The sequence below is a fragment of the Podarcis bocagei genome (assembly GCF_964188305.1).
Source record: "Podarcis bocagei genome assembly, chromosome: 17".
Classification (NCBI taxonomy): domain Eukaryota; kingdom Metazoa; phylum Chordata; class Lepidosauria; order Squamata; family Lacertidae; genus Podarcis; species Podarcis bocagei.
In genome coordinates, this window is record NC_138143.1 from 25,171,457 (window position 1) to 25,186,247 (window position 14,791).

The 14,791-nt window shown below is 43.3% G+C and overlaps 1 protein-coding gene across 1 annotated transcript in view; it reads right to left on the reverse strand.

Annotated features, from left to right (window-relative positions):
• Positions 1 to 1,024: 1,024 nt before the first annotated feature.
• The window catches only part of FREM1 (FRAS1 related extracellular matrix 1), an 84,475-nt gene continuing 70,708 nt past the window's right edge, over positions 1,025 to 14,791 (reverse strand). The window contains exons 31-37 of the mRNA XM_081176001.1: positions 11,752 to 11,981; positions 10,313 to 10,360; positions 9,259 to 9,414; positions 8,409 to 8,537; positions 6,883 to 6,998; positions 5,641 to 5,726; positions 1,025 to 4,081 (exon numbers count right to left, since the gene is read on the reverse strand). Coding sequence (XP_081032127.1) covers positions 3,882 to 4,081; positions 5,641 to 5,726; positions 6,883 to 6,998; positions 8,409 to 8,537; positions 9,259 to 9,414; positions 10,313 to 10,360; positions 11,752 to 11,981 — 965 coding nt within the window. The 3' untranslated portion in view covers positions 1,025 to 3,881. The remainder of the gene's footprint in view (positions 4,082 to 5,640; positions 5,727 to 6,882; positions 6,999 to 8,408; positions 8,538 to 9,258; positions 9,415 to 10,312; positions 10,361 to 11,751; positions 11,982 to 14,791) is intronic.

Here is a 14,791-nt window from a genome sequence, read left to right on the forward strand (position 1 = left end):
AATAATAGGGTGAGTGCTGGTGTGCTCAGGTTTTGCATGTGAGCTTACCATTAAGGCATCTACTTGGCCACTGTTAAGAACAGAAGGCAAGACTAGATGAACTCTGCCTATGTTCTTCACACAGTGGGAGTCATTTCTGAATAAACCCACAGAGGATTGCATTGTTAAGGGTTGTAGTCCAAAACTTGTATTCCTGCATTCCAGGGGTTGGACTGGATGACCCTTGCGGTCCCTTCCAACTCTAGAATTCTACAATTCTATGAATATGAGAACATGCTCTGGAGAGGAGTAGGAAACAGAGGGCTGAGAACACACCGCTTGCTTCTTCTACACTGCAATGTAGCAGGGGCTTTGCGATGGAAAAGAGAGTGTTAAGGTTCTTCGCATTTGAATTATGGTGCTGGAGGAGACTCTTGAGAGTCCAATGGACTGCAAGAAGATCAAACCTATCCATTCTTAAGGAAATCAGCCCTAAGTGCTCACTGGAAGGACAGATCCTGAAGCTGAGGCTCCACCTCATGAGAAGAGAAGAATCCCTTGAAAAGACCCTGATGTTGGGAAAGATGGAGGGCACAAGGAGAAGGGGACAACAGAGGATGAGATGGTTGGACAGTGTTCTCGAAGCTACCAGCATGGGTTTGACCAAACTGTGGGAGGCAGTGGAAGACAGGAGTGCCTGGCATGCTCTGGTCCATGGGGTCATGAAGAGTCTGACACGACTAAACAACAACAAGGTTCTTAGCACTTTTTCTGCCCTCCTTTTCCCCCTACAACCTCCCCCCCCACTTCCATGCAGCAGCTTTGTCCATTTGACAAGGGGATAATGCATCTGGAAAATCCAGCTGGGGGGTTATGACTGGTAGAGGAAGGATTAAGCACCTTCCCCCATTGCAAATTGTCCACCCCTCTCTCCAGCAGCACATTTGCCAGTGATTGTGTCACCACATAGGTTTAGTGGACTCTGTATCAAAACCGCATTTATAGTACTCTGGAATGTTGAAAGATTATAACTCTATAGCCGACATCCATTTATAAGAGCATTTTTTTTATTAACACTCTAAGTATTACAGTAAATTATGGTACATATTGCATGCTGTGTGTAGGGGTATAAAAGTTGATTAGCACCTTTTATTAAATAAAACCAAACCACAATGTTGATAAACAACATTTTCTTGAGCATTCAGGAAAGAATGTGCACATCTAATAATAACAATTTTTCTTTTCAACGGTCTTAAGAGGAGAAACAATTGTGCACAGAATTTATGATTACATGTAATTTTATGACTCTTATTACATGTTTATTTATGTCAAAATTTAACATGGCATTTTTCGCTTCCATCTGGGAAATTATTCTTGTTTGAGATGTTGTATATTAAAGGCTTGCTTGTATGTTGATGAACTGTGGGTTTGTAGCTTAAAAAAGGAGCCCTGCCCTTCTCTTTTCCCCTGTTCCAGTTCATCAGGCCATTTCTGCATTGCCAGGGTTCCAAAATGGTTCCCTAACACATCACCATTTTATTTCACATCATACAACACGTGGTCGGCTGATGCATGGTAAAATGTCCTTACTACTAAACAAGACGATGTCATCTTTAGGGGTTTGACACATGTCATACCTCTCTTGGGGAGGTGGTGTTTTCTCTGGTTTTGTCCTCCAAATTCAATTAGTGTTTCTTACAGGGGCAATTCCCTTCTCTGCTGCAGTCCACATTACTAACATGGCTCAGAAAGAGGAAAAATAAAGCGTTCGAAGAAACGGGTTTCCCTGGCCCACACTTGAAAACTAAGACTACAGTGGTACCTTGGTTCTTGAACTTAATCCATTCCAGGAGTCTGTTCGGCTCCCCAAACCAAAAACCAAGGTGTGGCTTCTGGTTGGCTGCAGGAGCTTCCTGCATCAGACATTTGGCTTCTGAAAAACGTCGGCAAACCAGAACACTTACTTCCGGGTTTGCGCCGTTCGGGAGCTGATTTGCTCATCAACAAAGCCGTTCAAGAACCAAGGTACCATTGTATGTCCATGCTGGGGCCCGGCAGAGGCAAGAAGAGAAACCACAAGTGAAGGACAGAAAGCAAACGAAGCTTTGGGTTTGCCATTTCACCCAATGCACAGTGAAACTGTGGAAGTTACTCAAGGGAGAGGTAGTGATGATGGTCAGGAACTTGGGATAGCTTTAAAAGAGGATTATGCAGATTTATGGAGGGTAAAGCTATTGATGGCTGCCTTTACTACCACAGAGGGAGGGAGAGCACTTTTGGGAATTACAGATGGGGAGAATGCTGTGCTAACAGGATGTTGGACTAGGTGAGCTATTGCCCTGATCTACCGCAGCTTTTTTATGTTCTTTCTTAGGGCAGCATATCACTGATTATTTTTAAAAAAATACAATTTCTCTAGGAATTCTTTAATGCTGCAATCATCTTGGCTGACAGGTCACACTTATAATGATAGGTAAAAGGTAAAGGACCCCTGGATGGTTAAGTCCAGGCAAAGGCAACTATGGGGTTGGAGCCAGCGTTTGTCCACAGACAGCTTTCCGGGTCATGTGGCCAGCATGACTAAACCACTTCTGGCACAACAGAACACTGTGATGGAAACGAGAAAGCATGGAAACACCGTTTACCTTCCTGCCACAGCAGTACAGTGGTACTTCAGGTTAAGTACTTAATTCGTTCCGGAGGTCCATACTTAACCTGAAACTATTCTTAACCTGAAGCACCACTTTAGCTAATGGGGCCTCCTGCTGTTGCTGCACCGCCGAAGCACGATTTCTGTTCTCATCCTGAAGCAAAGTTCTTCACCTGAAGCACTATTTCTGAGTTAGCGGAGTCTATAACCTGAAGCGTATGTAACCTGAAGCGTATGTAACCCGAGGTACCACTGTACCTATTTATCTACTTGCACTGGTGTGCTTTTGAACTGCTAGGTTGGGCAGGAGCTGGGTCAGAGCAACAGGAGCTCACCCCATTGTGGGGATTCAAACTGCCGACCTTCTGACTGGCAAGCCCAAGAGGCTCAGTGGTTTAGACCACAGCACCACCTGTGTCCCTACTTATAATGATATTGCTGGCTTACCACTGGAGTTCTCTCCATGTGCCACTTTAGTTTCGGTTACTATCATAATGTAAACTTTTAAAATCTCACAGAAGTATTACAGCTTTGGGCGTATTACCATAACATAGCAACACGAAATCGTCATTCGAAAGAGTTCACCATGTTCCCACTTCCATATTCCCTCTCTGTGTGTGAAGGGGAAGTGAAGTAATTTGTGTGAAGAGGAAGGGAAGTAATTTTGATTTCTTTTTTTTTCTTAAAGCTCCAAAATTTCTGCAGCCATTATCATGTATCTTTTATAAACTTTGACCAACAGAATGCTGGCTGTTTCCCTGGGTGTAGCCAAGCGGGGTGGGGGTGGGGAATCAATCAAAATCAATACAAATCTGAGGTCCTGTCTCCCTCCCCAAAATCCTGGCTATGCCCATGGCTGTTTCCCTTTCAAAACCAAACAATTGCAGTGTTGTAAGGGGTAGAGTACCCAGTTCAGGAAAGACAAGGCAAGTAACATATGGCTTAATATAAAAAACCTCAACCTCCACCAACTTCTCTAGCTGTTTCATATTTTATATGTCTTGGAAGAGACTTGGTAGAAAATAACTCTGGGGCAAACAAGGCTTGTTCTTCACTCATACTCGATATACCACAAACCCTGGAAAGAGATCAGTCACAGTGTAACATTTCCCCCTATCAATTTTTAAACCCTTCCTATAAAAACCTATTACAAATAGGTCACCTGACTCCCTACCTTCATGCCCTTTCAGCACCCCTGGCTATAAATAAATATATCTATTTTTATACATGATGAGGTTTGCATCAGCTGTCTTTACAGTTTCCTAGAGCATATATAATTGTGTCCTTTGCCCTTCTTGCAGTTCTTTCTTTGCCATTTCCCCCGCTGCTGTACTAAAACACAGTTCTTTCCTTTCTTTGAAAGATGTGAGGGCTCTTTCCCCCAGTTTGTGAAAGCGGCACGGTCTCCATTATTCCATCTGAATTGGCCTGGATTTCTTCTGTCGTTGAAGCCTGTAACAAATTCAGATGTGCAAGTTGACCATCATATAATTCACAAAGTGTTCAGAACAACTTGACTGGTCTCTCACAAATATTCTTAGGCCGCATACATACCCAGACCCTCCAAGTGTCCCTGTTTTCCAGGGACAGTTCCAGATTTACAAAAACTGTCCTTGTTTCTGAATTGAACCTGGAATGTCTTGCTTTTCCTTAGGTAAAGGTAAAGGGACCCCTGACCATTAGGTCCAGTCGTGACCAACTCTGGGGTTGCTGCGCTCATCTCGCTTTCTTGGCCGAGGGAGCCGGCGTACAGCTTCCGGGTCATGTGGCCAGCATGACTAAGCCGCTTCTGGCGAACCAGAGCAGCGCACGGAAACGCCGTTTACCTTCCCGCCGGAGCGGTACCTATTTATCTACTTGCACTTTGATGTGCTTTCGAACTGCTAGGTTGGCAGGAGCAGGGACCGAGCAACGGGAGCTCACCCCGTCACGGGGATTCGAACCGCCGACCTTCCGATCGGCAAGTCCTAGGCTCTGTGGTTTAACCCACAGTGCCACGCGCTTTTCCTTAGGATGCTGCTATTTTCACTGGAGAAATGTTGGAGGGTAGGCAGTTCTGAGACCTCCCCAAGCTAAGCAAATAAGGACCTATACAACCTTTAGAAGACATCTGAAGGTAGCCCTTTATAAAAACAAGTTAAAAAAAGTATTTAACACTTTATTATGGTTTATATATGTTGGAAGTCACCCAGAGTAGCTGGGGCAACCCAGCAGATGGGTGGGGTATTATTATTATTATTATTATTATTATTATTATTATTATTATTATTATTAAATAGGATGTCCCTATTTTCATCAGAGAAATGTAGAATGGTATGCATACCATACATTTAAAGCACATCCACAGAATCCTGGGAACGGACATTTGTTAAAGGTGATGGGAATTGTAGCTTTGTGGGGGGGATGAATGACAGTTCCCAGGATTCTTGGTGGATGGGTAATCTGAATGTGTTTCAAACGTATGGTGTGCTTGCAAATCCAAAGAATGGGTTATACATTGGGGAAGCTCTAATTTAAAACGTAAAACTAGCAGGGGAAATAGGATAGGAAAAGTTGCTTTAAGTGTAGATTTAGTACCTGTAATAGGGAACTACAACAACTGGCTCCAGCTACTGACCCTTGGCCAGGGCTGTGAAGCCATCTGGTTAAGGCCTGCTCCCCGTTAGATCCTGAGCCATATGAAGCTTTGCCATGAGCTCTTAGGGCAGGAGGGAAAAGCTCCAGAAGAATGAAGCTGGCTGGGAGAAAGGCCAAACCACTGAAGAGCTCCAAGGATGGAGCTAGCGAGCTTGGAAGTTCAGTGCCAGAAACCTGGAAGGCCAGAAATTCACCTTCTACAGAACAGCATCAAAGATAATTTAAGCAGGGAAATGTTTTGAAAGAATGGTATTTGGAAATTACCATCCTAAAGACCAGGAGAGGGGAAAAATGTCAACTTTGTTGCTATATATTTTGAGGGAAATATGGGCCAGAGGCCTAAGAGTAGACAGTCTGTTGTACTGTATACCTACCTATCCAGAAGGGTCTTCTTCCACTGAAGTCCCACAGCCACTGCATGTGTGTTTTAGAAGCCACACTTACTAAACTGCCATGGTACCTAAGCTCAGCAAAGGAGAGAGGGATTTTTAGACTCAGAATCATAGACTTGTAGAGTAGGAAGGGACCCTAAGGATCATCTAATCCAATCCACTGCAATGCAGGAATATTCAGCTGCGCCATATGGGGATCGAACCTGCAACCCTGGCATTATCAGCACCTCGCTATAACCAACTGAGCTATCCAGAAGAAACATCCATTCTGCCGATAAAGGGGTGATGTACGGTTACTATATCTCAATGAGCATATGGATAATGAACGTCAAAACTGAGAGTCACTAAAACCCTTTTTTTTGGAGGGGGGGGGAATATTGGGAAAGCATGCTGAGAAAAGATACATAAAGTGGTACCTCGGTTTTCAGACATCTCAGAAGTCGAACGTTTTGGCTTTCAAATGCCGAAAACCTGGAAGTAACTGCTTCAGTTTTCGAATGCTTTTCAGAAGCCGAATGTGCCATGCGGCTTCCGTGTTGAGTTTTCTGGATGTAAATGCTTCCGGAAATGCCTACTTTGGTTTTCGAACGTTTTGGAAGTCGAACGGTCTTCCGGAATGGATTAGGTTTGAAAACCAAGCTTCCACTGTATTGTGAGACAAGCTGTGATGTACACGTTACAGTGGTACCTTGGGTTAAGAACTTAATTCGTTCTGGAGGTCCAATCTTAACCTGAAACTGTTCTTAACCTGAGGTACCACTTTAGCTAATGGGGCCTCCTGCTGCCACCGCACAATTTCTGTTCTCATCCTGAAGCAAAGTTCTTAACCCGAGGTACTATTTCTGGGTTAGTGGAGTCTATAACCTGAAGCGTCTGTAACCTGAAGTGTCTGTAACCTGAAGCGTCTGTAACCTGAGGTACCACTGTATAAGGTTCTATTTACAATCCAGAGGTACCGTTATCTACATTTTGTTAAACAAAGGGTGTGTGTGTGAAACTATGCTTAAGCTGTAATGGCTTTGATCAAACAAACTGCAAATAGAACTTTGGAATAGGGGTTTAACCACCTACCCTCTACACTGAAATCCCTCGCATCCTCCCTAAAGCTTTGGAAAAACAGATCTAACTTTGGTATTAACTTTTACTGGCAAGAGTATCATTTCTACAGTAACACACTGGATGGGACATTAAACATCAGGGAACACATATATAAGAGCTCCTTACTGTTCCCTGCAATCCCGGGCAGCTACGGTCCACGTGACTTTTGGATCGGTGATCAGGATGTAGCAGCTTCCATCATGATGGGTCCAACCGGGAGGGCAGGTAATCACATTAATACCCTAGAATTAGATGGTCTCATTTCAGTATTATTTCCTTCCGTGTTCCCACCTTTTGAAAGAAGTGTCCTTTGGAAGCTGAGCTAGCTCAGAGAATTCAGAAAATCTGGGCCCTGGCTGCTCCCTCAATGGCATTTGGATATCAGCTGGAGGGTTCAACCTCCTCCAGCTTTTGTCATGACCCCTTCTGTCCTGAACCACTGCTTGCTTTCCCAAGTAACAACAACAGAATCATAGAGTTGAAAGGGACACCAAGGGTCATCTAGTCCAACCCTCTGAAATATATTCTTGAATGCTGCAGCAGTGACCCTAGAGATTAATAATAATAATAATAATAATAATAATAATAATTTATTTTATTTATATCCTGCCCTCCCCAGCCGAAGCTGGGCTCAGAATGGCTAACAACAATAAAAGTAACACAGCATTCTAAAATCAACTCATTCTAAAATCAATTCAAAATCAAATTAATGTCAACCATTGGGCTAGAGTTCTGTGAGGATTACTGAAGGAGGGGGTCAGACTGTGCCTTGGCCAAAGGCCTGGTGGAACAGCTCTGTCTTGCAGGCCCTGCAGAAAGATGTCAAGTCCTGCAGGGCCCTAGTCTCTTGTGACAGAGCGTTCCACCAGATCGGGGGCCACAGCCAAAAAAGCCCTGGCTTTGGTTGAGGCCAGCCTAACCTCCCTGTGGCCCAGGACCTCCAAGAGGTTTTTGTTTGAGGACCGTAAGGTCCTCCGTGGGACATACCAGGAGAGGCGGTCCCATAGGTACGAGGGTCCTAGGCCGTATAGGGCTTTAAAGGTTAAAACCAGCACCTTAAACTTGATCCTGTGCAGCTGGTATATCACCAGGTGAATGTGATCCCATGGCGAGGACCTCGTAAGGAGTCTCACCGCAGCATTCTGCACCCGCTGGAGTTTCTGGGTCAGTCTCAAGGGCAGCCACACGTAGAGTGAGTTACAGTAATTAAGTCTGGAGGTGACCGTTGCATGGGGTAGAGCCATGAAGTTGCCCTCCTTACACTGCTGTCAGGATGGGACTTGGGTGAGGTAGGTGACAGCAAGACTGAGGCTGGGCAAGCATTTATTCACCCAAAGAATCTTGGGAACTGTAGTTTACCCACCACAGACCTACAATTCCCAGGACTATCAACAAACTACAGTTGTCAGGGGTCTTTATGTGGGGTTTGTGTGCTTTGAATGTATGGTGCACCTGCAGCCCTAGTACAACAGAGGGACAAAGGAATCATGACCAAACAGATCCATTAAATCAGTTTATATATATCTGTCTGCTTCTACAATCCTGCTTTGATTTACTGAAAACTGGCTACTTTGAGACAAATTTAAAGTTTGTGTTTTATTTATTTTATTTTCCTTTTTTTGAAAATAAACATTCATCTAGCATATTTCTACCTGGTCTGCATTACTCCACAGAGTCCAGGAATGACCATCACACTGAAACATCTTCTGAGTGATTCCTTCAAAATGCAAGAGACCCTTCAAATCTGGCGTGCATCTGTTTGGAAAGGAAAGGCTCTGGACCTGAAAAAGAAATGGATTTTTGGCAAAAAAGGACAAAACAATCAATTTTTATTTTTATTTTAGTCTCCGTCTCCAGCACTGCAAGGCAGTCTCTTGCATTTCTAATGCTAATGTTCTGCATAGCTTTTTAAAAGCATTGTGCTGGACAGATTTTTGCTAACAGATGTTTGTACAATCTCAAATATGATATCCCTGAATAAATCAATGAAGATTTGTGATTCAGGTCTTTCAGGAACGTCCTTGGAATATTCTCCACAACTTCACTGCATTTACTGTTTTCTTAAGCTGAACAATTTGTTTTCAGAAGATATATACACACCCACCCACCCACCCATATACACACACCATATATATATATATATATATATATATATATATATATATATATATATATATGCAGGTTTTGGTGTCTTCGGGTGTCTTCCCGTGTAAGAGTTGGGGTGTCTAGGCGACGTTTCGACGAGGTCTCACTCGTCATCTTCAGGCTGGTGCTTTCGGCTTCTTGTTACTGGAACAGAGCAGGATCTCAGTGTTTGAGTTCCTATAAATACTGTTGAGGGGGTGTGGTGTATAGCCTCCAACGTTCGTATATATATGTGTGTGTGTGTGTGTGTGTGTGTGTGTGTGTGTGTGTGTGTTTAATGTCATTTTAAATATTCATCTTTTGGGTTTTTAACTTTTTCAGAATACAGTGCATAAACAAACAGGTAATAGAAGATACCGGAATGCTAGAGTCTGCTTGCGGAACTTCCATTTTCTTGAGGGGAGCCATATTTTTCCTCGGCTCTCTTTGGTTAATTACTGACGTGGCTGCCATCTTGTTTTTGTTAGGCAATGGGTTGTCATCCTCCACTCTGAGCACTGCCATTCCATGGTACTTGAGAAAGAATGACCAAACAAACAAACAAACAACAAAAGCAGATGGAGAGAAAGGATAATTCCTCACTAGTCAGCTCCAAAGTTGTATTGGTCACAGAACTAAAAAGAGAGTTTTTAAATACAAGCTGTCTTTAAGGCTCAAATTACACATGACAACAGTTCAATCACATCTTTAAGCTGGGTTTGCCCCAAATCATGTATAAAATGGAGTGAAGGCCCAATTTTAAGAAGAGCATGCAAATGGAGTTGCTAAACTCCTCACCCTGGTGGTCTACCATGACGTCATTTTTCTGTCAACTATATTCACTTCTCACTGGAAGAAAAATCATCTGAAGGAAGGGTTGTTTGGGTATAGGAGCTGGGGAGGGAGAACATACCTGCCCTTCTAATATACAGTGGTACCTCGGGTTACATAGGCTTCAGGTTGCATACGCTTCAGGTTACAGACTCCGCTAACCCAGAAATATTACCTCGGGTTAAGAACTTTGCTTCAGGATGAGAACAGAAATCGGGCTCCGGCGGCGCGGCGGCAGCAGGAGGCCCCATTAGCTAAAGTGGTGCTTCAGGTTAAGAACAGTTTCAGGTTAAGAACGGACCTCTGGGACGAATTAAGTACTTAACCCGAGGTATCACTGTACCATGTTTGCTCTTAAAAGAGCTAAAACTGGGCCTGCACTTCTCACCTCCATCTTGTCTCAGACATGATTAGTGGCAGAGCCTCTTTAAAAACACTACCATCATGTGTCTAGAAGGAAAAAGGGTAAAATGGAATATGACTTTAAAATGGAATATAACTTTAAAAACTCAGTCACTATTGCTAATCAGGTTGTATATACAGGTAAGATATAAAAAAAGAAGGATTAAAGGCGTATGTTGCTGCAAAATCATGTTCTTACTTTAAAAAAGACGCCAGTGTCATTTCTAAAAGTGAAAGAAGGACGAACCTGAAAGAAAAGAAGATCGAATTTTGACAGCATTTCTTAGTAACAAAAGCAAAATATGATTTTTGTACTTTAGTGAAATGGCGGGAGTGGAGGTGACAACCTGAGTGTCATACACACACACACACACACACACACACACACGGGGCTGACTAATAATTCATCTACCAGGTTTAGAACGGCGCACGGGAGCCGATTGAGCAGGCGGTGGGGGTCCATGGGCCGGTTAAACAACCTCCATGGGCCACTTGTGGCCCATGGGCCTTAGGTTGCCAACCTAAACTTTTTTCAAAGAGGACCAGTTTTTATGAAGTGAACGTGCATGAGGGCCGAACAAAGTTGTTGACCTTTTTTTTAGGATTGGAGTTGTTGAGTTGTTGAGATAAACTGACGTGCCAGAGTAGCCCCTGGGCCAAACTTTGGACATGCCTGCTCTAGAGAAATACCTATAGAACAAACGCATCCAGGTTAAGTAAAAGGTTAAGTAAGACATTTGGGTATTAACCAATCTGACCTAGGGAACATTCTAAACTCCAAAAGCAGGGATGGTGATGATGGTGATGATGGTGATTCTTACAATTCCATAACACTTAAACATCTTGTCTCTAATTTGGTTAGTTTTATCTTCTGTTATCACTTGGAGCAATTTCTAATTGCAAAGGCGGGCTTTTAATAATCCCCAAATCTACTATATACTGTAGTTTGGAAAGTGGTTTGTCTGTCTGTCTGGCCCCCATAGGTTTGGATGCCCCTCAATATATAGTTGCCAAACTCAACTTGAGGTTGCCACTTTGAATTAAGGTGACAGACTGAACCTTTCAAAATTCTGCACTGATTTTCACCTCTGATTTCAAAATTTCTTAGAATTCCCATGCAATGCCAGGCAGCTAGTTAAATATGGCAGGGGGGAAATGTGGACCCCAGGTGGCCATTATGTAGACCCCCAAACCCCAGGAAACATCTGCATAGAAAATTTGAAGAGAGCCTTATCTAGAATGGATTTTGCTCACTATCTTCTTTCTTCCCACCACAAGACTTTAAATTTCCTAAAGACATGAAGGTGACACGGCAGGAGCATCATGTCATATGATGTGCATGTCAATTGCACTGACATCTTTGGTTTTTCAGACTTTGCCTTTTTTTAAAAAAAACCCCTACTTCAGCAACATCTGTTTGACCCATAGCAAGACAAAATAAATGGGTACACCAAGGCCAAGAATGTCCCAGTCACAAAACCTTTACTGCTCTTGACTGTCATCTCTGACTGTTGCCAAAAATGAATCATTAAATCACGTCAGATTTTCATGCAGAAGTACACACACACACACACACACACACACACACACAACTTTGGAATAATTGTATCCTCCCACTGTTTGAGAAGCAATCCTTACTATTTTGCCGTTTCCAAGGGCTCTTAGCCGGCTCCTTGCAAGATTCACCAAGTTGAATTCTGGTAATTTGTCCCTTCTCTGCACTACCATCTCTTTGGAAGCGGGCAATGGGATCCCTTCCAAATGAACAGTGCCATGCCTGGAAGATGAAGAGGGGCCTGGAAGCAATGTTCCTTTCATCCATAAGTTGTGAATGTTTTGGCTTGAGGAGTGGAATGAGCTGCACTGACCTGAAAGCAAACAAGATGGCAGATGGTCAGTTCTTTTTATATAAAACAGATAGCTGGTCACATTGATGTGGGCGATGAAACAGCTTGTCATTAGGAGTAAGATGATTTTTCATCTGATGTTGATTTGTTGTTTTTCTTTTCTTAACAAGTCCTTGTTTCTGAACTTTATCTGCCAACTTAAAAGGAATTTTAGAAGTTCTAAGGAAGTTATTTTTAAGCAACAACAACAACAACATCCTTTGTTTCTTAAATTGCATATGCACATAGACCAGAATCAGGTTTCCATGGTGGAGCAAAGGCCACTTATTCTTCTCCCTCTGAGTGTACTTGACGTTGTTGGAGCCAGGCATCTGCAAGGCCACTGTGCACACCAATTGCTCAGGAGTTGCCCTCCCCATTTTATCCTTATAAAACCCTATGAGGTAAGTCAGGCTCAGAGTGTCTGATGTATCCAAGGTCATCCAGTGAGCTCCATGGTCTCAGCAGGAAGTTGAACCAAGATCTCCCAGTACACTGGCTCCCAGTATGTTTTTGAGCACAATTCAATGTCTTGGTGCTGACCTTTAAAGCCCTTTGAAACGGACTTGGCCCTGTATACCTGAAGGAGCGTCTCCACCCCCATTGTTCAGCCCAGACACTGAGGTCCAGCTCTGAGGGCCTTCTGGCGGATCCCTCATTGTGAGGAAGTGAGGCTACAGGAAACCAGGCAGAGGGCCTTCTCAGTAGTGGCACCTACTCTATGGAATGCCCTCCCACCAGATGTCAAAGAGATCAATAATTATATGACATTCCATAGACATCTGAAAGCAGCCCTGTAGAGGGAAGTTTGATGTTTGATGTTTTATTATGCTTTTATATTTGTTAGAAGCCACCCAGAGTGGCAAAGGCAACCCAGTCAGATGGGTGGGGTACAAATAGTAAACAACTTCTTCTTCTTCTTCTTCTTCTTCTTCTTCTTCTTCTTCTTCTTCTTCTTCTTCATCTGCCTTGTCCTGGTGATTTTGGCTCATGGACCAGATCTTCCCCAGCCCTTTCTTAGTCAAAGTACCTTTAAACATGACACCACACTCTCTCTTCAGACTGAACCTGCAATACCTGGGTTTACATATAGTCAAGGCTGCTTTTTAGGGCATAGCATTCACAAGGTGGTATACACAACAAGATAAAAATGCATTAAGACATATTTAAAATAGCTTATCAATAAAGGTATCCACAGAAACTGTTCAGGGTCTCAAAGCTAGCTTTACTGTTAGGAAAGGTGACCTGGAATAACTAGGTTTCTGTGCCTCTCTGTCTGGAGCCTGGCACTTCCTCCCGGCCATAGCCCCTCACCAGCCCTGCCCCATGGTTTTGTCTAGCTGGAATGTGACCTTGAATTCCAGCAATGCCTCCTCCTTGTCAGGGAAGCAGTAGTGTGTGTGTGTGTGTGTGTGTGTGTTGGGGGGGGGGGAACTAGCCTGCTGTACAAAGTTAAAATTTACATTTGTTGTTTCAACTATTTTTGCCCCAACCCTGCTCACCATTGGCATGTGACTCTCAAAATGTTGCTCCAAAGGCAATGTGAAAAGGTTCCTCACCGCTAGCCTACATTCCAGGTACCATTCACAAATATAGTGGTACCTCGGGTTACAGACACTTCAGGTTACAGACACTTCAGGTTACAGACTCCGCTAACCCAGAAATAATACCTTGAGTTAAGAACTTTGCTTCAGGATAAGAACAGAAATCGTGGCACGGCGGCAGCGGGAGGCCCCATTAGCTAAAGTGGTGCTTCAGGTTAAGAACAGTTTCAGGTTAAGAACGTACATCAAGAATGAATAAAGTTCTTAACCCAAGGTACCACAGTAGTTTGGAAGGGGTTTCTACATCTCGGGGAAGAGTATGGCAGATTCCCTCTGCTGTAGACAAATGGTCTTCAGTCAGGCGAGGAGATGGAATGGGCCCGTTATATAGTCTTGTGCACAAAACAATGCCCATGCTTCAGAGTTGTTGAGCTTCAACTAATGTGCCCCTAATCCTGCTAGAGTTGTGGGTACATAACTACAGGTCTGAGTCAGTGGATAGGAATTTGCATTCCCACCCCGCTTAAAATACAGATGGCTCAACACAACCCTGTCCCCACTCTGAAGTGCAAATGGGAACCACAGTGCACATCTTGCATTCAAATGCTTCACATGATGTAGATGCACAATTAGATGCAATACGGGATCACGATTACCAGCCACGCAAAAGAAACTGTTTACAGACACTTGTTTCTGCACATTGGATCTCCCTTGCTCAACCGGAGTGCAAATATTTAAGGATCTTTTTTTAAAAAACAACAACACCATGATGAGTCCCAGCAATTCTTCTTTTAAAAATCAGCCAGTACATTAAGCAAATGTGTTTTTTGATATTAACAATATGGCCTTTTAGAAAGATATGATAGTAATTAGGGACTTCCCCTGAGTACACTGCCTGTCCAAGAAGTGAAAAAGTTCTATAGTTAATAGAAAAGTGTGTGTGTTTGGAGGGGAAGCTTCACTAGTTCCTCAAGAGGGGCTTCTCATGAAAGCAATGCTGCAAGCCAAAAATCAAACTCATCCATTAGGAAAAGCTCTTTTTGAGGGGAGGGGGGAGTGCTGTTTTCCCCTCTTGCTCTCATTGATTCCTTCAAGCTGTGCTTCCTAAGCAGAAGAAGAATAGACATTGCCAAAGGAGGAAAGGTTTGAAACTGTCAAGGCTATTTTCTTTTTTAAATAAAAACACAAAGCATTTTGATCTGAAGGTAAGTGCTAGCAACAACATTTATGTGTTGAAAAATAAGTCGC